A 21,422-nucleotide genomic window follows, 5' to 3' on the forward strand; every position below is an offset into this window, starting at 1 on the left:
GAGTAGTTAATCCAATCCACAGTTTTGCAGTGGGTTGATTTTTCTTGTGGTATGCAGGTGCTTCGAGACCTATGGACTCAGTCTTGTCCTTATTGCTGATTAGTAGTTTACTTGTCAAGGCTATTGCAAAGGGATTATCTGCAGTGAATCCAAGGTCCACTGCTCTTCAGTTTTTTGGATATTTTACGTGTTTTAGAAGCAGTAAGTCAACACCCTGTTTTTACCTGCATAGTGGATGCTGGATATTTTTTTCTTTTGCTCTTCATCTTTTGCAGTGAGATTACACATCTTGAATGTTGTCTTGTCGTACTTGCTTTAATCTCAGAACTTGGCTGCATTTTGATGAAATGTGTCTGAAATGTTCTTGTTTTGCTGGGTCCACAGATTGCGAACCAGAAGTCGTATCAGATTGGTCATTTGATGAAAATTGTCTCTTCTGCTGCTTAAGACGAGAAAAAGTAAAGGTAACTTCCTCTTCATGTCTGTCTGTGTTCCTTTTTGCTGTTACTTTGCATTTTCATTCAGTGGCCGACACCATATAGTGTATCTTTGGAAGACTAAAAGCCTTCTTTTGAGTCCTTTTAGTCCTTTTTTTTGTACAGCCCATATATTTTAACGTAAAAGTGCAAACAACCACACCTTACTTCAAAGCTCATGGGTTCTGACCATAAGTCCTGCTTGGAGACCCTTGTATGTGGGGTTTGCATGGTCTGTGTGGCCGTGTGGGTGTTCTTTGGCATTGAAATGGCATTGCCTGCAGTTGTAAAATCATGGGCTTGTAGTTGTTTCCCTGTGATGATGATGATGATTCTGTAATTAACAGATGCTGTAGTGAATATATCGCTATGCATTTGTATCAAATCTGATTAAATTTGCTTGATTAGGCTCTAACCCAGATAAAGCAGGTGCTGAAAAAGGATGCATATCTAATGTCAAAAATGGTTATTATCCCTTTTCACACACAGCTTCTCTCATACTCACCACTGCATTCCTGAACCATAGGCACCTTGTGTGCTCCACCATACAGTCTGCCTGACTGCACACTGGTTTTAAATTAGAACAAGCTGGCATTAGATGTCCACTCTTACATTTATTCATTTGACAGATGCTTTTATCCAAAGCCATTCAATATGCAAATAACAGTAGTATTAGATGAGCATAATCATGTCATTGCCAGTGATCCTCCCAGGTGACTACATACATTGTGCTGGCAGCATATCAGGCATTGTTTATACATTAAATATTATACAGGCATTAAATATGAGGGCTCTTCCCGTAGTCCTGACAGTTCTTCATCGAACCTGTTTGGTCAGTGTTACATTGTTGATCCTTGCCTGCCTCTTTGCTCACTAAGTGATTGGTTTTCTCTGGTCTTTAACAGCGTTCTTCTCTGTTAAAGAAAAGAGAGACTACCCACACACTTGGTCTGCTTTTTTTGCGTATTTCTCTTCTGTCGGAAGCCAGCATCGTTATTATGGGGTGATGGGTCACATTCATGTGGAACCCGGAGCTCCAGTTGTGTAGCACATGGTTCGAGTTAGGATACTTTATTATGAAAGCTAGTTGGTTCTTACTGCTAGATTGTAGGAGGGCAAAAGTCATTTTTAAACAGAGGGGATTTTGTTATTTGCAGTGCATGTTTAAGTAGGCCGGCCTTTTAATTTCTTATGGATATTGAAACACTAAGGCAGCGTCTGAGGCGTGAAGGTGTTTCATTGTAAAACTGAAGACACTAGTGTACAGGTGTATTGTTAACAAAAGTCTTGTACACGGCATGAAGGGAGGTATAGAGATTACTTAACAGGGAGGCAAGAAGTGCGATCTATGCTTGTTCTGCAGCTACAAGTGGAATTTTTTATGGATAATAGCTCGAAAGCCATTCCAGCTAATAATTACATCAGTATTAAATCAGTTGGTAATTGTAAACCTTTTTTTCAGAGTTAGGAGGAACCTCCATTCCCAAGGTGTTCATAAATTGAGAGATCTTCTGTACTTCAGGGTTTTTTTTTCCCTTATAACTAATCCCATTGGGATGGGGATGTCTATGAACTGCCTCCTGTGGGATTTACTCTTAAATGCCTTCAAGAAGAAAGAGACCGAAGCAATGACCTAGAGCTTCTCTGATTTGCTTATGTAAATTGATCAAGTGTTAAATTAGTTTCTACAATTAATGACCGACTGTAAATGTTTTGTTACACTGATTTAGCCAAAAGGATAGGAAGCACTCTAGGATTTATAGCAGACAAAATGGTTCAAGAGAAAAATCTCCTGGAATGCCATCTGGAATATTTTGGAGACTGTTTCCAAAATTAAAATATCGGGAATTTGCAAACTAAGAGTTCAATTCCTGGGGTGCTATCTTCATGTATAGTTTGTGTGATCTCCCGGTGTTGAACTTCCTCTGGGTCCTCTGGTTTCCTCCCACAGTCCAAAGACATACTGGTATGTCTAATTGGTTTCTGGGAAAATGAGCCCTGGATTATACCTGTTTGCCTGTTTTATGCCCTGTTATGGGCTGTTATGGGCTGCCCAGGATGTGTCCTACCTTGTGGCTGTTGCTTGTCGGATTAGCCTCCAGCTCACCTGCGCGCCTGTATTGGGGAAAGTGGTTTGAATAGTGGATGGATGTCTTGGACCATAGCTGGTAGAATAATGAGGTTTGTGCTGGACCTCACTTGCATCATTTCATTGTCTTCCTGCTAGCGCTGCTGTCTGATCATGTTTTTTTTTTAAAGTACTGATAATCATATTAAGATACCTGTAAACAGTTTATGTAGATCCCATCAATGTTGCTGAAGTAGTGAAGGCAGTGAAAACATTAGAATATGAGTGACAAACATTTCTCAATTATAGATGAGCAGCAGAGTTTGAAGAGTTTGATTAGGGTGCTAAGCTAGCTTTGCTCTACCTTGGAGCTAGAGGGATTTTCTGAAAACAGTGGTTAATTGACTAAACAATTTATTAAACAGTCATGAATTATTGATGAATTATTCTGAAGTTAACTGTGTTTGACTGGTTTTTGTTGATCAGTCAGTTTGTTCTGTGATGGCGAATAAGATGCGAATAAGATGCCCTAACATATTCACGTTGCCAGGTTGATACCAACAACATTCCCTTTTCTGTGCTGGCTGAGGCATTGCTGTTGTGTAGTTAAAACCACTAGACCTGTAAGCCAGCCGAATGTGCTTGCACCTTTGCACATTCCAGAGCTTCCTTGATTCTCTTCTGTAGTGTTCATTCAGGACATTGAACAGGTCCAGAGGTCACCATTTAGGGCTTTAACACCTGTGTATCGTGGTCATTCATGAATGATGCCAGAAACATTTAATCAGTGGTTCATTGATGATATAGATGAGTGTGCACTGTCTTAGAAATACACAGTACATGTATGAACAGTGATCTGTATAATCCCTTTGATGGCTGTTTTTCAACAAACCGTAGCACTTTCATTTTTGTTTTTTAGCTTGTTTCACCAGTGATGCCATTTCACTTCCTTATGCCTTCATGTTTTAGTTGCCTGTCCATCTTGACTGCTCTGAATGTGATGGGACAATGTGATGTCCATGTCTGTACTGTGTAATCGGTTTTCTAATTTTTCTTGATTTATTGCCCTGGGATTGGTAAAAGCCAACATAAGGCTAAATCAGCCTTTGCTCATTGCTGAGCTATATAGACAGACAAAGGTCATTCCAGCCGTCATCACAGACACTTCCCCACTGGCCGTCCAGAAACACCTCCACACGGCCCTCCCTGCGGCTCTCGCCGGCCGCCAGACGAACCAGCGGCTCTGCGAGCAGAACACTTGTCAGCTTCTCACGGGCCACGGCTGTCATGCTGTACAGAGATGTCCTCTTTTTCAACGGGCACCCTGCTGTTTGGACTTTGAAACAGATGCTCCTTATCTTCTCCCCAGTCTCCCCAGTGTTCACAGAAGTCCACTTCTGTGTATATCGAAGTATTCTCAACCTGAGTTTTTTAGTTTCACCTGAAGCCACCTGTCTGATGCTAGAAGTGTAAAACAGTTAAGGATTATGCAGTTGTAGGCATGAATTTCTACATTGTAAACAAGCAGGAAAACCTTGGATTTGGTAACGTACTGCTCATAACCAAGTTACATTAAAGTTGCCTTTTCTGTGAGTGCTTTAAAATCGATTTTAAGCTGCTCCATTCTTCTGTCCTGGTTTAGACTTCTGAGTGTGGAACGGCTTGATTCTGCGGTGGGAACCAGTATTATTCATTGTGGTTATACAGTGCTTTGCCATACAGCTGTACTGTTAGAAAGCCATTGCCTGAAATCCCCTCTAGGCTTGTAAATGGTATAGCCCTCACGCCTCAGACAGCAGTTTAAGGTTTTCATGTCCCAAATAGAAAGACATGTTCATTATGTATAATGCTGCGAGAAACAGGTTTTTTTTTCCCGTTGTTTCAAGAGCGTTATTTATTCACTGTGGTTCCTTATTTCTCACTCGCTTCAATTCAACAGAACGGAGCTGGGGGAGGTTTTCTCTGATATACCTCAGCCCCTCCCTGACAAAAGCATGGTAGACCTGCAAGTGTACACAAACAGCATGTGACTTGTGGTGTTTTCAAAACTGCACATGGTTTGCGATTTGATGGCTGTAATCGTCTTTAAAATGTTAAGTGCCATAATTAAACTGTCCACCTTCCACTTGGTGTGCGCTAGTTCGAAATTACCCACTGAAAGCTGGAGCTGCCTCATAGATGAAAACAGTGCATCATGTATCTACCTTAAACCGACTGTGCACAAGAAATTGACAGTTTTCTTGTCAAGCAGCAGAAGTCCCTCTGAGGTTTGGACCTCTGGCACTCAGGACACCGCAGCCCTGGAGTTAAGCAATTCTAGCACTTGATGGCAGACAGCTTCACAAAGCCTACACTAGGGGCATTTATGAGAATAATGCAGTTATTAGACTTTTAACCTTAAAATCATCTGCCGGAGGTATATCGTTATCGGGTCGTGTGCCGTAGGCATTGCTCAGCCAGTTACTTTTATCATTAAAACTGTCATAAAGCTCAGGAGGTTTTTCTTGTGCTTAACAGTTGTACATCTCCATGTCGTAACTTCTTCATTACAGAAGCATACATGCATCTGATATACCTTTTGCAGGAGGAAAAGAGCACCGCACTTTAATTTTTTTGTTTTCCAATTCATAGAACACCCCAAAATGGATTGAGCACCCAGTGAAGCAAAACATGTATAAAGTAAAATATTTTCAAGTGTTATTTACAGTTAAAATATTTGTATTCCTGTTCATATCTACAAATAATTCCCTGGATACACAGTTTCATATGGCACTTTATATGGACTATTAGGGATGTGCATTTTCATGTAATTTTTAAAACACAAAGCAAATGATTGCTTTCAGTCACCATCCCACTGGCACATTATTTCGTTTTGTCTCATCATGTCATTGTCTTTATAAAGAAAACAAGACAATTGGCTACTTATTATAATAACAATAATAACTTTGAATTAACAAGTTAGCCTATTTTTATCCATCAGGCCCAGCTTCCAGCTAATTGCCAGACATCACACCTCATGTTGAAGGAGAAACGCTAAACTGGCTGCAGTACTATTTGTTTTACTTATATGGAGATGTGGAAGGTTCTGATATCAGATATCGCAAAAGTTTGAGTTCTCAAACGTTTTGGTCCACGTACCACCCCTCATCAAACCAAAGCATCCAAGGACCACCTACCAGTAATCTTCTCATAGGAAGCACAGAAAATCTCAATGACCAACACAAGCTAGGCATGCACACACACTCGCACACACACACATAATAAAAATAGCACTTAGTTAATTTGGATCGTACCGCCTTGTAGCCATTTTCCCACACTTGCTAACGGTAGCAGTGCCGTCTGTCTCAGGTTCAGCAGAAGAGCTAGTGTCGGTGGCCGATAGGGTTACTATCCATCCGGATTTTCCTGGCCATGTTCTCTATTTTGATCCTTATATCTCTGTCTGTGGGGAATTTTCAAATATCCAGAAGTGTCAGGGATTTCGACTCCATTATTTTCACCATGAAGAATAAGTAACAAAAGTTATAAAGACGGAAAGAGAGAATTTCTTAACTTCGTTCAGTTCTCGTCCTCTACTGTATGTGTATGATTGTCATGAGAGAGCGAAACCTGGCGTCAATATCAGAGTCCTTACGCAGTCTGTGCAGTGCGGGAGCACACTCCCCCGAAGGCTCCCTATTTTGTATCTCATTTTCCTACCCTCAAACGTAATCCCAAAGCGAAAGTGTAAATTCACAGCAGAACTAAAAAATGAATGTCTGTTTTCGAAGTGGCAGAGAAGACTGGAAAGCTGAATGTTTGGTGTGTAAGCCTGGTACTTTTGTCTCCGTGCAAATAAAGGAAGGTGTACTTGACTTGCAAGCTGATATTGACTCAGACAAACACAAAAAGGCAATTCGAGGAGAAAGTTCGTCAGCCAAATTTGGTACATCTAGGCTGTTGGTAGTAAACCAAGTTCTTTTATAGTCTTCTACTCTTTTGGTTAATAGTTGGACAGCCCTTTAAAAAGGTATATTTAACTTTGTGTTTAATTGTAGAGTTGAACTTAGTGTTCAAATCTTATGTGCACATGCATGGTAATTGCCAAACATGTATCACCACATTTTCTTACCTCATGCTGAGGAGGCATCAAGGGGTTTCAAAATCGGACATTCATGTCTTCTACAACTGTGCCTGCCTCTGTTGTATCATACTTTAACTTTAACTTAAAATCATTTAGAATTGGAGTGTTAGTGATTGCAGTAAAGTGCATGTTGAGTTTCTGCAGTTTCAGTGTCTGTCAGGGTGGACATAGTCATTTAATTTCTGTAAATTGTTGTGAAATTACTAAATGGCTTAAAAAAAGTCTACTACTCTGCAGGTTGACTGCCCGTTAACCCAAGAGTAGGTGACGCCAATCATTGTGCGCTAAAATCCTGCAGGTTTTAGAGACACCTTTCAATAAGCACCTTGCTAAGACATGAAAAAGCCCTTTTGACCTGTCCTCTTAGTTCCATTAAGTCATTAAGGGCTGAGAAGGAATAAAAACCACCGGACTTCTAAAACTAGTTCACGTTAAATGATTATTCTTCCACCCAAAATCTTGTACTTTTTCCTGTAATTAATATAGCATTCAAGTTTTATTAAAAGGCTGCCAGAGGAGCTAAAGCTCACTGGGCTACAATGATCACCAATATAGTGATGCAGATACCTTTACTGAGAATCTTGTAATTACTTCAACTGCACTTGCAGTGTCCTCTGTATGTTCTCTCCCTCCCGGGTGCTTGTGCTAGTCATTGAGTGGGCGATGAGAAGGGCAACAGAGAAAATGAATGTAGTGCTGAAGTGGGTTAACAGAACGACTGTCTGGCCTTGAATTTGCAGGTGGTGTTGCTGGACACGACATGGGGAGGAATAATACAGCTCATGTGAAAGTTGCTGCCGCCAAACAAAACACAAATGCTGATTTTTGGGCAGCCCACCTAGCTTGACAGTGGATAGAAAGAGCATTGAAGCTGTAGAAGACATAGGTTGCCCTGGCAGCTGTGATAATGAGTACAAACAAGACTGGTGAGAATATATAAGGCTGCAGTATAAGCCCGAAACTCGAATTATAATGGAGCTTTCTCTCAGCTACACTGCTAAAAACGCACTGCAATTTCTGCAGTTTCCCTCACAGGATCAATAAAGGATCTATCTAAAAAAAGTTAACGACAGTCAGGAATAGCTGGATGTAAGTTTTCAGTCATTTGGGCACATTTCCAAAATGGACAGAGACACAAGAGCCAGCCAAGTCTCGGTGGTAAAGAAAGAAAGGCAGCCTAAGGCAAAACTGGAGGAAACTGTCATAAGTGTGGACTAAAAATAATTCTGCACACTACAGAGCAGTTTAAAAATGTTTATAGTTGACATTTGTGATAACATGTGAAGGAGGCAAAGTTGGAAGAAAGCTGTCCTTCTCCATTGAGGGTTGAACAATGGTCTTCATATAAAATAGCAGCAGAATAGAGTGTCCAAGGAGCTGAGTATTGTTAACTGCAGTAGGGTTAGTAGATTGACAGGGAGTTGGAGTTAGTGGTTCCAGCTACAGGGCAAATAGGTTAGTTGACTCCTAGAAGTAAAATTGTATGCAAAAGTTTGAGCATCCCTGGCCACATGACATGTTTTGTTGATTTTCTAAGTGGGAACAAGTTAACACAACCTCTGCAGTGAACAGACTTAAACTTGACTTTTCTGTAAATAGTAATGCACACTTACTGTTTATTTGTTAAATTTTACAGATTGGAACAAAATAAAACATTTAAATGTGGCATGTGCAAAAGTTTGGGCACCCTTCCATTTGATCCACTAGTGTTATTTTTTTGTAAGGTCTCTGGTCTTAATTGACTCATTAGGCCTTAATCTAAGTCAGGTGATGACAGTTCCACAGCTTCATAAATTCTCTGACTCTTCGAACCTCTCAGGGTGTTGTGCTTGCACTCAACAACCATGGGCTCCTCTAAAACCAAGAAAAATCTCTGATAGAGCTGCTTGTAGACTTGTCAGGAATGCAAAGCAAAACCCCCATATCACTGCAAAGGACCTGCAGGAAGGTTTAGCTGGCACAGGAGTAGTGGTGCACTGGTCCAGTGTGCAGCGTTGCTTCCACAAACATGATCTGCATGGATAAGTCATCAGAAGGAAACCTTACCTGCAATCTCATCACAAAAGTCAACATCTGAAATTTGGAACACAACACTTAGGTAAGCCAGAGGCGTTTTGGTCTGATGAAGTAAAAATTGAGCTCTTTGGCTACAATCATCAAAGGTACGTTTGTAGAATAAAAGGAGAGGAAGAATGGATTCTAGTAAATATCAACCAGTCCTGGAATGTCCCAAAGTCAATGAAGAAACTGCAGCTGAAAAGATTAGATATTACAACAAGACAATAATCCAAAACATACCTCAAAATCAACCATGAACTACTTCAGGAAACGAAAGATTAAGGTTTTGGAATGGCCTTCATAGTCCCCAGACTTGAATATTATTGAAAATCTGTGCGTAGATCTCATACGTGCAGTCCATGCAAGATGACCTAAGAGTATTTCTGAGCTAGAAGCATTCAGCAAGGAAGAGTGGGGAGTGGGGGGGGGATTCCTAAAGCAAGAATAGAAAGACTGTTAGCTGGCTATAAGAAACGTTTGGAGGCTGTGATTTCTGCCAAAGGGGGCGTTACTAGGTACTGACTGATAGTGTGCCCAAACTTTTGCACATGCCACACTTACTATTTTTTTTTCAATCTGTTGAGTTCAGAAAATAGATGGTAACTGTGCATTAAATTTTGCAGAAATATGTCAAGTTGAAGTTTGTTCGCTGCAGAGGTTGTGTTAACTTCCTTTCACTTACAAAATCAACAAAACATAATTAAGCCAGGTGTGCCCAAAGTTTTACATACAACTGTAGCACACAGTATGTTAACACAATTGCTGAAAAGTCAGAATGGTATCAGGGTACAGGATGTCCTTTAATGGTGCCTGTCATCTTTAAATAATGTGACCATATTCGTCTCCAGCTGACTTAATGGCACTAGAGCATACAGCTGGGTATTGGAGTAAATCAAAGAATTGGAGGCAACAATTCTCACAAAGTGAGGGAGTTCTTTTCCATATCAGGGATATAATTGAGGTATTGATCAGTTTTGAGCAGAAGGGAGATTAATTGGGGCCAAACAGTAATCCAAATTTCAAGAGGGATACCATCAGTGCCAGGCGATTTACCATTCGTCATGTTCCTGAGCTGCCTCCTTCAGCATTGATGTATGCGTACTCGATGGGTCTCTGAAGGAGAAAGACTAGAACATAGAAAAGGCTGAGGGAATTTCATACTGATCCCAGTCTTATCGAGTATCTGAATGTGGGAGTTAATTTGCATAGAATCAAACTGCAGAGCCCATTGTTCTGGTCTCATGGAAGAAATATCTACAGAGACTTCATTACTACAGAGTCTCAGTAGTAGTAAAAGGTTTGCAGTGCCCACTACTGACATGGCAAATCTGCCTAGGTCTACAAATACTCGATTAATATTTATTGCCTGGGGTAACGCCAGAAAAGGTTTTGAAAAAGTTGAGTATGTTCTAGTGCTGGGCGATAATTCGATAACGATAATTATCGCAATATAATTTTCCGCGATATATTTTTAATAAATGTTCGATATATATGTTTATGCTTTGCGCAAAATACTGTGCGAGTGCGCGTGCGTGTTGCAGACTGGGCAGCTAACGTGGTGTTGTTTACCCACACGGTGGTGGCTGACAGAACTGTAGTTAGAGTGGAGAAATGAGCGACACTGAAGCAAATGTAGTGCTGCCAGTGACCAGCTCGAAGGACGATGACATCGTTGACAGAAAAGGTCATTCAACTTCGGTAATTTGGAGATATTTTGGCTTTTTACGATCAGACATAAAACAGAGCACTTTAAACATTGCAGTCTGTCTTAGCCATCTTCTATGTGTGTTTTATCACACTGCAGTATTTCATTTTTCTATTAAGACATTTATTTTGTAACTTTTACTCATGCATATTTTGACATAAAAAAGACTTGAATACTCTCTACCTCAGATTTGTTTAATGTTTCTGCTGTTTGGCAAGTGTTTGTTGTGTTCTTAAAATAAAGAGTTGTTTAATTTACCAATTAACTGTCTGGATTCTTCAGCTTTCACTTAGGAGAAAAAATCTGCCTTTAAACTTGAAAGAAATAATGATTTGACATTTATCGGGATAATTATCGATATCGACTGATATGAAAATTTTTATAGTGATAATGTTTTTGGCCATATCGCCCAGCCCTAGTATGTTCTAAAAAAGTTTGAGTCCATTCATATGATCTTATTTATTTTTAACATGCTTGGCAGGTGTGGTAGAATTACATTTACCAATGGAGAAGATTTGAGTAACGATGAGTGGCCGGAACATCCCCTTATAGGTCCTAGAACTTTATGTGCGTTAATAGAGCTGATAAAATATTTGTACTTCTTGTAAATGCAGTTTTATCAATATTCACCTTTTATGCTTAAACATTTCAATGGAAGTAGCTGTGCATTTGCCTGTCAGGAATGGGGTACTGTCGGCAATTTGAATAATTGTATAAACATTGCAGAGTTGGACATTTTCATTTAGGACACTACTCCTAATGCTTATTTATTTTTTAACAGGAACATTTAGTTGGCTTAAATGACCAAGTCTTGGAAGTTGGGGAGAGAGCCCTGTGCAACCAGGAACAGTCCAAAATAAACAGGCTCGAGCGGCAAGCGGAAGAATTCCTTAATGCTGTCTTTTACAGAAAAGGTAAGGAAGCAAAATGAATTTTGAAATGACTATCATTCTCTATTATATACCCAGGTTTATGTCAGTGACCTACCCAGGATGCTTGTGATGATAGCAATGCCAGTGGGCTCAAACCAAAGTTATCTGGATTGTAGAGCTCTGTCTGCATTTGGACATGCCCAACGTAATGCTTTTATATCTTAAATCTGTTTTGGGTTGTAGAGGCAGCATTGTGGTCATTAGTGACAGACATAGATTCCAGGACACCCACGACCAGCTCCAGTCTATCCAAGTTCCACCCATTAGAAAGCCAGGAATCCTTGTTCTAAATAGGCATAATTGGGCAGCCTTGTGACGCGGTGGTTAGCATTGCCGAGGCCCTGGAGCACTATATATATATTCCCCCCCGTTTGTGTGGGTTTCCTCCAGATACTCTGTGTTTTCTCCCTCAGTCCTAGAATAACTTCTGGGAAAATTGGCCCTGTGTGTGTCTGTGCACTCTGATGGGCTGGTGTCCCATCCAGGGTCTATCCTGCCTTTTGCCCACTGCTTCCTGGAATAGCTTTAGCTTTGCTGCACCCCAGTAATTGATAAAGTGCTTAGAGAAAGGATGGATGTGTATTATTATTTTAATCTTTCATTAGTAGGGCGATTTGCCTTTTAGGTTGTTTGATCTGGAAGGATTTAGGTACAGAAGTCGTCTCTCTTCTTCAGAAGATCAGACAGCATGAAGGATAGTTTTCCCTGTGCTCCATATGTGCAGTTAATATCAGCAACTGTGCTACAAAAACGTGCTTTGGATTTAAATTACTTTTGAAGGATTTCCATCTCCTTCAGTATTTGAAGGATTACAGTTTACAATGTACCTTTTCATTTTCCAGCTGAATATATTTTGAAATTATTTTCCATATTATATGAAAAGCACTGCGGTACCCTCTAGTGCTTTAAACCTGATTTTTCTCTGCTGTTCTTTCTATTTGGTACGTTGAAACTTGAACCTATGCTAACTCCCATTCATTTAATTTATAAATCTTAAATATTCATCGATTATTTAACTGTGTGCCCTCTACTATCACACCAGTGTTTCCAGGGATACGCTTAGCAGCTGGCAGTAGCTAAAAGAAAGGTATTTGTGATATTTCTTGAAAGAAAAAAACCCTTAGTGTTTGGACCTCTGTAGTTATTGGACAGCATTTCTCAGAATTGTAGTGATTGGTATTATTATAGATACAAGATGAGATCTTGGTCAATCACTTCGGCCATTTTCTTTGTCGGTTTGTTGCCCTTCTGTTTTCGTGTGCAGTAAAATCCAGTTGGATTTTTTTTTGTCTCTGCAGCAGATATCCCTCGGGTCTCCGACCCCCACATTCCTCTAGTGGCTCGCGAGATAATGCAGCGAATGATCCGCCAGTTCGCTGCTGAATATACCTCAAAAACCAGTTCTTCTCAGGACCCCATCCAGCCCAACGGCACTAAGGACCAAAGCCTGCCGAAAGCACCAGCGCTCGCTCCTCCCCCTCCTTCTCCTGCTGCTGCTGCTGCCTCTGCACAGAACCCCGTTCTCAGCAAGCTTCTCATGGCTGACCAGGACTCCCCACTGGACCTCACCGTCAGGAAGTCTGAGCTGGAGCCCAGTGATCAAGGTACCAGTGATCATGCTGTCCATCTCCATTCTTGCCCATCTGTGCACTGATTCTCTGACGTGACTCACCATCGAGATTTGTGTGTGAAAGCGCCATATATGCACACATGTTATGCCATAGGACCTGGGTAGTGATTTTGTAAATCTAAAAACTTTAAAGCTCTGATAAATGCTTAATCCTCCCCCCCACCCATGTTTGCTCCATGACAACAGTTGTAGCAGGAATTTGCTCTGCCTAGATTGTTAAAACATCTGTTGCTGCTAGTGTTGGAGCTATTAAAGTATCATTAAATGGATCGCGTCGCTTCAGCAGTTTCGTAAAACAGTTGTGTTTTTCTCATCGCTGTGTTGCAAATGTTCCTGTTCACTTCACAGATGAAAACAGACGCTACTGTTCCTTAATTCAAGACTAATACACAGCAATGCGAGTGAAGTGCCGAAGTCGCAAGGTGTGGCATTTGCAAAGTGTAGGAAACACTTCTGCAAACATAGGAACAAGTTTAGTTATATTTAGGTGGGTAGCTACGTCAGCATGCGTAGGCTGCAAAGGAACAAGTAATAGGTTTATTCCATGCTGAAAAAAAGAAGAAAGAGGACACAACGTTTTGGCCGTGGAGCCTTCGAGCCCACACCTGAAGAAGGCTCCACGGCCAAAAAGTTGTGTCCTCTTTCTTCTTTTTTTCATCATGGAATAAACCTATTACTTGTTAGTTATATTTAGTTGTGCAAACATGGTAGTTTGGGCCCAGATGCACAGCAGACTGGAATGAACATCGACTGCAGGTTGACGAAATCACGCAGAGCCAGTCAGGTAGGCTTGGATTTTACTTTTGTATCTATGTGTCCAAGAAACCACAGACCGATCTTAAAACCTCTCTAGTGGAAAAATAATAATGCAGGGAGAATATTAAGTGATGCAGTGATTTTGTGCAGCTGCCATAAATGGCGACTTGAGCAGCTTGGGAGTTCTCATGAAACAGCTGAACTCCCCAGTCTTCGTGTGCCTCCTCCTGGCCTGGCTACACGGTTTAGTCAGATTGATATTGCTCCCCTATAAGTCCTATGCGCTCTTTATTAGGTTGAGTCCTGCAAAATGGTCGTCACAAGTATTTTTCCTGTAACAGTCATGGAAAATTTCTGGTCCTTCGACACAGCCTACTTGTAGGATGTGCATCATATTTGGCTACATCTTAATCAAGAGTTCCTATTACTGGGCGACTCGATTCCTTCAGCTGCTGGTGGTTGTGTGTACTCATCGTACCGAAGTGCCTGTGACAGTTTGTGTCACTTGGTAACTGCTAAAATACTTCCAAGGCTGGTGGCCCATCATTATTAAAGCCTTTACTATTCAGTTTGGAGTCTGAAATAGTTTTTGAGGGACTTGCACCCTTTCCTGGAATGGGTGCTGAGAACATTGCTCCTGTTGAGTATCTGGGAGCTTGTTTGCTGTTATCTGCCGCCATTTGTTGCCGCATTTAAGGAGTTTTTCTTTTTTCCTGAAATAGGAATAGAATAATGACTGTAGGATCAATTTGAGATCCTTATTTTTGGTGAAGAATTTTGAATACCTGTTTTTTATGGATGGATTGAGCTACCCCATAGTGCATCAGTACTTTTGCTTTAAGGTATTGATATCAGTTCAGCTATATCAGCTGCTTGTCTTGCTTTGAACATGGAGAAAAGCAATTGGAAAAAGTGGTCCTATTGTTTTTGCTGCCTGTACAATGTGCCAGCAGGGCATATAGCTATACTGATGAAAAATGTGAGTAGAGCTTTTCTCTTCAGACAAAACAACTAAAGGAGACAACCCCCTGCTTGCATTAACAGTAGCTCTTTGCCTGATTTAGTTCTTAGTCTGTTAAAGATACTAGTGCAGGTTCACGTTATATTTGTACTACTCAATAAATTACTTGAAAGTGTTTTTGAATTGGTCAAAGGCACTCGAGCCAGCTGGTATAGACTGGAATTTATCCTCAATTGATCTATTTCAAGCCAAAGTTAAATTAACAGAGCAAGATGATTTGAAATCCGTCTCACCTCTGTCTGGATGTATTAATGATGGCAATTACAGAAAAGGGTTCTTTTCTGTTGCTCCTACGTTAAGCACATGTAGTGCCTTATCAAGATCAGCTGCTCTGTGTACAATATGTTCTTTCTCTGCTTCACTGTCATTAGCATGATTTACAGACTTTACAAATTCCTTTAATATAGTTTACAGATGACTTTCCAAGACTGTATTCCAAAGCTTATTAAGATGGTTTTGTTTGTAAAATTTCCAGTTTTATTACTGGTCATAGTGCTTGAACTAATTAAGCATATATGTCAGATCTTCTTCTGATCTGCAGCTCTTAATTAGCTTCTTATTGAAAGGTGCCTTTAAAATCTAGTGTCTTGGACATGTTCAGCTGTAAAGAGATCAGGCATCCTGGCAGGCCAGTCTATCTTGGCTCTTTGCTGGAGTTGACTAGACTTGGAGTTGATTAGGGTTATATTTGCTGAGTGCCAAGTGTCACCATGCTGTTTCAACAGAATTTGGAACAGTAGCAGCTGCAAAGGCCTCTGACATTAGCAAGAGACTCTTGAAATGGCAGTTCTTTACATTCATTTACACATGACAAAACCGGTTTTGTTTTCCAAGGTAAGTTGCCATGTCAAGATTTTGTATACAAAGTAGAATTTGTAAATTAGTGTAATCAGATGGCGTGGTGGTGCAGCCATTAGCTGGGGCCCTGGGTTCAGTTCCCGGGGTACTATCTGTGTGGAGGTTGTGTGTTCTCCCCATGTTCATGTCTGTTTCTTCCTAGTACCCCTGTTTTGTCTTCAAACATCAATATTGATAAGATGTCTTTCTGAAAATAGCTTCACTAAAACTTAACAGTATCCATATAAAAGGTTATCGTAAAACTGATTTTAACTTAATTAGGATGTGGTGCCTGCACATGTTCTTTTTTGTCTTTAAAGTATGCATGTAGATTATTGAACTCTTTTCAGGCAATGTTATTTCAGATTATACCATTTAGTCTTTATCATTTCTGTTTTCTGTGCAGTGATAACAGAAAAATCATGTTATTAATTTGAGGGGTGCCATTCTAATTAAAAAAAGCTATCAATGGCATCATTGCCTGAGCAGGCACCTGCAGGTCACCTCGTGCTTTCTGTCTCTGTTGTAATGCTCTATACTTGCTTAATATACATGAACGGATCAAGATGGAATACGGCAATGTGCCACTTTCTCTAAATGGGATTGAAAATTGTGGTTTTCACTGCTCTTTAAAATCTCAAACAAAGTACGTTTCTTTTTAATTTGGTATACGTTTATGTAGGTGAAGTTTTGTTATAAATCTAAAGCGACTCCAAACCTTTTCCACTTTAATGGGATGTTTCAGGGACCAGTGATAGGGATTCATTCTGACCAGGTGCTCTTTGTCCATGTATAGATGCTGAATGCTTTTGTAGATTCAACTGTCTCACTAAGCAAAACAAGACATCCCTGGTCCACAAAACACTTGGCTGGGAAAAGTCTCCTTCAGACTTTCAAAGGGAAGCAAACAGTTGTAGAGCCCTTATAAGCATTACTGAGCTGCCACAGCTTCCAGCGGCTTTCAGATCAGAAAGTTACAGAGGACCTGTAACCACATGCAAGTGTATTTGCTTTTGTGTTTAACCACAAAGAAGTTTCCTTGACAAGCATGAACCTCTACAGTCTTATTGGACCGCTTGCAGTCTCTCTAAATGGCTGCTTTTATGGCCGTCAAACCTGTGCTTTTTCATGCAGGCTGAACTTGGCTTCACAGCTGTCAAAATTAAACGAATGGAGAATTTTGTGAAATAAGGTATTTGTTTCTGTGTGTAGCATCTAGTTACACGCCATTATAATAAAGCACTAAACATATTATTCTTAAATTCCACTCTGCTTTTGTGTATCTTCACAAACAGTTGGCAGTTCAACAGAGATAATGCCATGTATGAATAATGCCATGTTTCCCAGGTAGTGTTTGAGATGTACAGAATTCAAATTTTATGATACGAGTGCCCCATTTTAACAACTGATTAGGCCTTATTTAACATGAATGTAGTGCCAAAGATTTTATATTACACTGTGGTTTGCATACAGGCTCTACATTTGGTTTGTTAAAGGACAGTTTACTCGCTGGTCTGCACAACTGGGTAAGTAAGACCAGTGTAAATCAACATTTCTCTGCTGTAGTTTATGTACTGGCAGAAGTTATGATACCGTGGCTGAACTGGTGGAGGTAGTCACATCAGATCAGAGGAGCTGCGTGTTTGCGCTGGCGACCAAAGCTCCTCAATGTACAGCACAGAACTCCCCGGGTGCGGCTGGGGTTAGGGTTGTGTCGGCCCTTGGAAAGAGAACAGCCCTCCGCCTCTCCTTGATTATATATTCTAGTTTTATCACACCCTTCAGTATTAATTTTTATATCAGAATCCACAGGTCCTATTATGAGTCTGAACTGGACTCTCTTCCGACACCTACGGTCAAGCTTGCCGTTAAGTACGCTGGGAGTACCTCTGATTGGAGGAGCAGTGTATCTTCTGTTGGCATCACTGCAATTGTACATAGCCTACTTTTGTGCCTTTTCTGTTCTACCCTATTATTGTTCTATTACTGTTTTTTTCTTAGACTGCCACATTTTCAAAGAATGGTTCCTCTAGATTTGAAAGATGTTCCTTTCTGCCCTTTTGGTATTTTTTCTCCTACACTGAACATTGCTTGTATTTTCTTTCTGTTATAAACATAGCCAAGGTAATTTTTTTACATCTTTTCATCTCCTTGTCACTTGACAGCATATGTGCTTATACCAGTATACCTGTACCGCTTGGTATCTCTGAGGGGCCTATGCAGTTGTTCCTCTATGGAAGCTGATTTGTACCTAATCTTGGGCTTATACAAAAATGATATTTGCTGGAAATTTCACAAAGTTTTTTACTTTTACTGAGGTTTGTAGGACCTGCTGCCTCAAACCAGAGGTTTTAGTGTTGTGTTATAACACCAAGTAGAAAGAGAACAATCCGCTCAGGGAAGGATAAATTGTGACCTCGGAAGGCTAGAGATTTTAGACCATATTAGATCCACATTGTTTGAATGCTCCGTCTCCAGTTTTTGTTATTCTGAAATTCTTAGCAGCTCTGCTTACAGCCTGTACCACCACACTGGCACTTAACAGATAAACCTGGAAATTGACATGGATTCTAGGGAACCTTTGGACACATCCTCAAATAAGAGCAAGCTGTGGTAACCTGGGCTTGAGCAGCACCCGATACAGGACGCCGTGCACACTGGGGGAGAACTGGACCGGCTAATCAGTCAGAAAACAGTTGGTGTTCGTTCTAATGCTCCTACAGTTTCTAAACTAACGTTTTCTTATAACGTGTCCTATTTCTACAGATGGAGTCCTTGATCTGTCAACTAAAAAAAGCCCTGGTGGAAGTAGTGCATCCCTCAACAGCTCTCCTGGCTGCTCAACAGCCCCCCTGGGGAAAGGGTAAGGAGAACTCTTTCCTACCACTCCCCCCCTCATTGTAGAACTGGAGAAGGCACACGCACTACAGGGACACGGCTATTTTCACCCTCAAACCATCTGTCGTGCCGGCGGTCGGTTTGGATAGAATTCGGGTATTCTAAGAGAAGAGACTTCTTCAGCCCTCCCCCCACCCGTGCGCTCATACACACTTATTAATCTCATCTTCATTATTGTCAAGCATGCAAATTACCAGCCTGCTACCACTGAACCATTTCCCCTTACTTTCTAGTTTTCTGTTAGGTTAATTAAAGTTATTCTGAGTTTTTAATGGCAAGGCTTTAAAAGAAGCCGAGGATGTCTTGTGATTTTAATCCAGTCAGTCACTTTAAAGTACGTTGGAAATTAAACACAAATTGCTTTGCTGTTACTTAAGTAGTCCAGCCTTTTCAGCAAGTTATTTCTTTTGCACAATATTGGGAGTGTTGCTAGTACAGTCTTTTTGGTGCTCATCTCAAAGAAGGTTAGCAAAAGGCATGCACTAGTGGATGTACAGCATTAAACATTTTTATTGGTCCATGTTCCTAAGTACCCAGCTGGTTAATAGCTTTCTGAGCTGAAAGGACTGGTAAGTCCTGGAAGGTAAGCTCAAACACTTACCTGATTGCCATCTTCATACTGTTATATTTTCATGTGGTGAGGAAGTCATTTATTCGTTGGTATGAATGGACGAAGGGTTGTATAAAATGGGCTTTTAAATAGCCTGAATTTTCTTTTCTTTTTTGTTGATGACAATATTCTCAATGTTTTGTTTCTTGCATCAGAATCATAAAATGGTTTAAAAACTGGACAGAGATTTACCTTTTAGACATGCATTTGGTTTTGCCTTGCTTTGAATTGCTTTCCAAGAAAGCAGTTACACCTTAAGTGCTGTAAAATATAGGCTTTTGATTCTGTGTATTGGGTAGTGTCGCCCAGTCCTCCTGCTATGATTTCATTCTTGGATAACCATAATGCACACACATGACTGACTAAGGTGCTGTTCAGTTCTAGACTTCACAGTGATCTCTTGTTTCTTTTTATTGCCTGTTTTCTTGATTAAGATCAGGCCTGCGCTGAATTCTTCAGAACTGAATTTTCATAAAAGCTTTTAAACTCCTTGCCTTCATGATATTTGTTTGTAAACTGATACATTTCAGATGTCATACAATTTGTCTGTGTGCTGTTGTGATTTTTGGCATGTCTTAATGCCAATTAGTCAGGTCTGCTTCTGGAGGTGTGGGGCCATTCTTGTGCATGGATAAGCATTAAGATGCTGCATGTGTCTCTTTTAAAATTGGCAGTGTCACGTTCTCTATTATTTAGCAATATAAATGATAAATACATGAAGTGAACATTTTAGATGGGACTGAGGCAAAAAAAAAGAATTTAAAAGAGCAATCTCAAGATATGTTTGCGAATTTACACAAGATCTCTGCTGCACAAGCTATAAATAAGGACCTCCATCTGTTCACTCAAATATTTGCTTGAGAACGTCTTTGAGTGTGCATGTTTATTTTAATGGCAGATTCCCTTGAAATAGGTAAAAAGTTGAGTATGTTAGGCCAGGTAGCTGAGATGCAGTTGGCTTCCAGCTGCAGTGTTATGTGGCTAACTGATTGCCGAGAGGTAAGTGAAGTTGGTTGCTCCAAACTCTTGGCTTTAAAAAGGCTTAAACCTTAAAGGTAAGTTGGAAGAGGTAGACAGGTACCAAAGATCTTAGAAAGAATTGTGGGAACACATCTTCTTATAGAAATCTAATGCACACAACATTTATATAGCAGGGAATAATTTACTGCTGTGTTTGACACTTCATCATATGGGTTCATGCATTTTCTTAATTTTTAAATAATCCAGTATTTTTACCAAAAAATGTTTCCTGTGAATTTTGAGGTCTGCCCACAAATATTGTGATGGCTCACAAGTTTGTTGTAGCCAGGTCTGATATTTTAGATTAGGTTAACTTGTTGCATATTTGACAGCCTATGCCAAACCCTTGTTTAGTACATTTACTACTCAGTGACGTTCGGGAGTGCTTTATCAGTTCAGCTGTAATGTTTCCCAGATTGAATAATCAAAACTACCCATGGTGTTTAAGGATGTCTTACTCTGATCTTAGTTGACACAATGGTTTTCATTGTTGAAAGGCTACCTGATGTAATAGCAATTTTATGCTGAATCGAAACATAATCAAATAATTATTTTCAGCATATGTTTGAGCACACTCGCTAAACTGTAAGCAATGCAGGTGACCTGCTCGTTTACTTCTAATGTTGCAGATTTTGTGATGTCAGGTGTGAATCGCAACATAAGGATAAGAGAGCACAACCTTAACAGCTGTCATCTTTTTTATTAGCCTGTTTGTACAATATGCGCAATCGTGTGGTTATGTTGGCTCATACTGATTACAGTCGCCCTAATCTGTCTGCTCTACAACACTATACCTAGGGTTTACTCATGTCCCCATGACACTCCATTGCAGTTTGGCTTCCATCGTATTGGGCATGTTTTTTCGTTAATCTCTAATTTTTTAAGGGAAACGTTTCACCTTATCACAATCCAGAAAAACATTTTAGCCCGCCACGCAAATCCAAACATTTGTAAGATGTTTCTTGTGCTCGTTAGGCCTTGCACACCTAAACTACCTTTCCATTTGTGCTGACGCAGACGTGAGATAGTTATTGAGGCTGCCCTATGGAGTAAGCGGGTATGAAAAGTTTGTGCACACCTCTCGTGGTTCCATGTTTGCCTTGCAGCTTGCTACTCTGCAGCAGGTAAATTATTCCCTGAAATGAGCCATTCAGAATGAGTGTATGTGTGTATGTCTGCATACGTAAGCAAGTTGTAACTGTAAGTGTAACATCCTGTATCACTTGGCTTACTCTTTTATTGCTGTACTTGTTTAGTGGTAACGTCACACTAGCAAAGCGCTGTGCTA

At 40.3% G+C, this 21,422-nt stretch overlaps 1 protein-coding gene across 4 annotated transcripts in view; it reads left to right on the plus strand.

Annotated features, from left to right (window-relative positions):
• lcor (ligand dependent nuclear receptor corepressor) overlaps window positions 1–21,422 on the plus strand; it is a 91,716-nt gene that overhangs the window by 34,938 nt on the left and 35,356 nt on the right. For 2 of the 4 annotated variants that reach the window (XM_088635946.1, XM_088635944.1), the window contains exons 3-6: window positions 385–464; window positions 11,212–11,344; window positions 12,664–12,966; window positions 18,373–18,469. In XM_088635946.1, coding sequence (XP_088492072.1) covers window positions 385–464; window positions 11,212–11,344; window positions 12,664–12,966; window positions 18,373–18,469 — 613 coding nt within the window. Of the gene's footprint in view, window positions 1–384; window positions 465–11,211; window positions 11,345–12,660; window positions 12,967–18,372; window positions 18,470–21,422 lie in introns of all 4 variants that reach the window. The other 2 variants (XM_088635945.1, XM_088635943.1) reach the window with 1 other exon arrangement.

This window comes from Lepisosteus platostomus, chromosome 6 (assembly GCF_059453375.1).
Source record: "Lepisosteus platostomus isolate fLepPlt1 chromosome 6, fLepPlt1.hap1, whole genome shotgun sequence".
Lineage (NCBI taxonomy): Eukaryota > Metazoa > Chordata > Actinopteri > Semionotiformes > Lepisosteidae > Lepisosteus > Lepisosteus platostomus.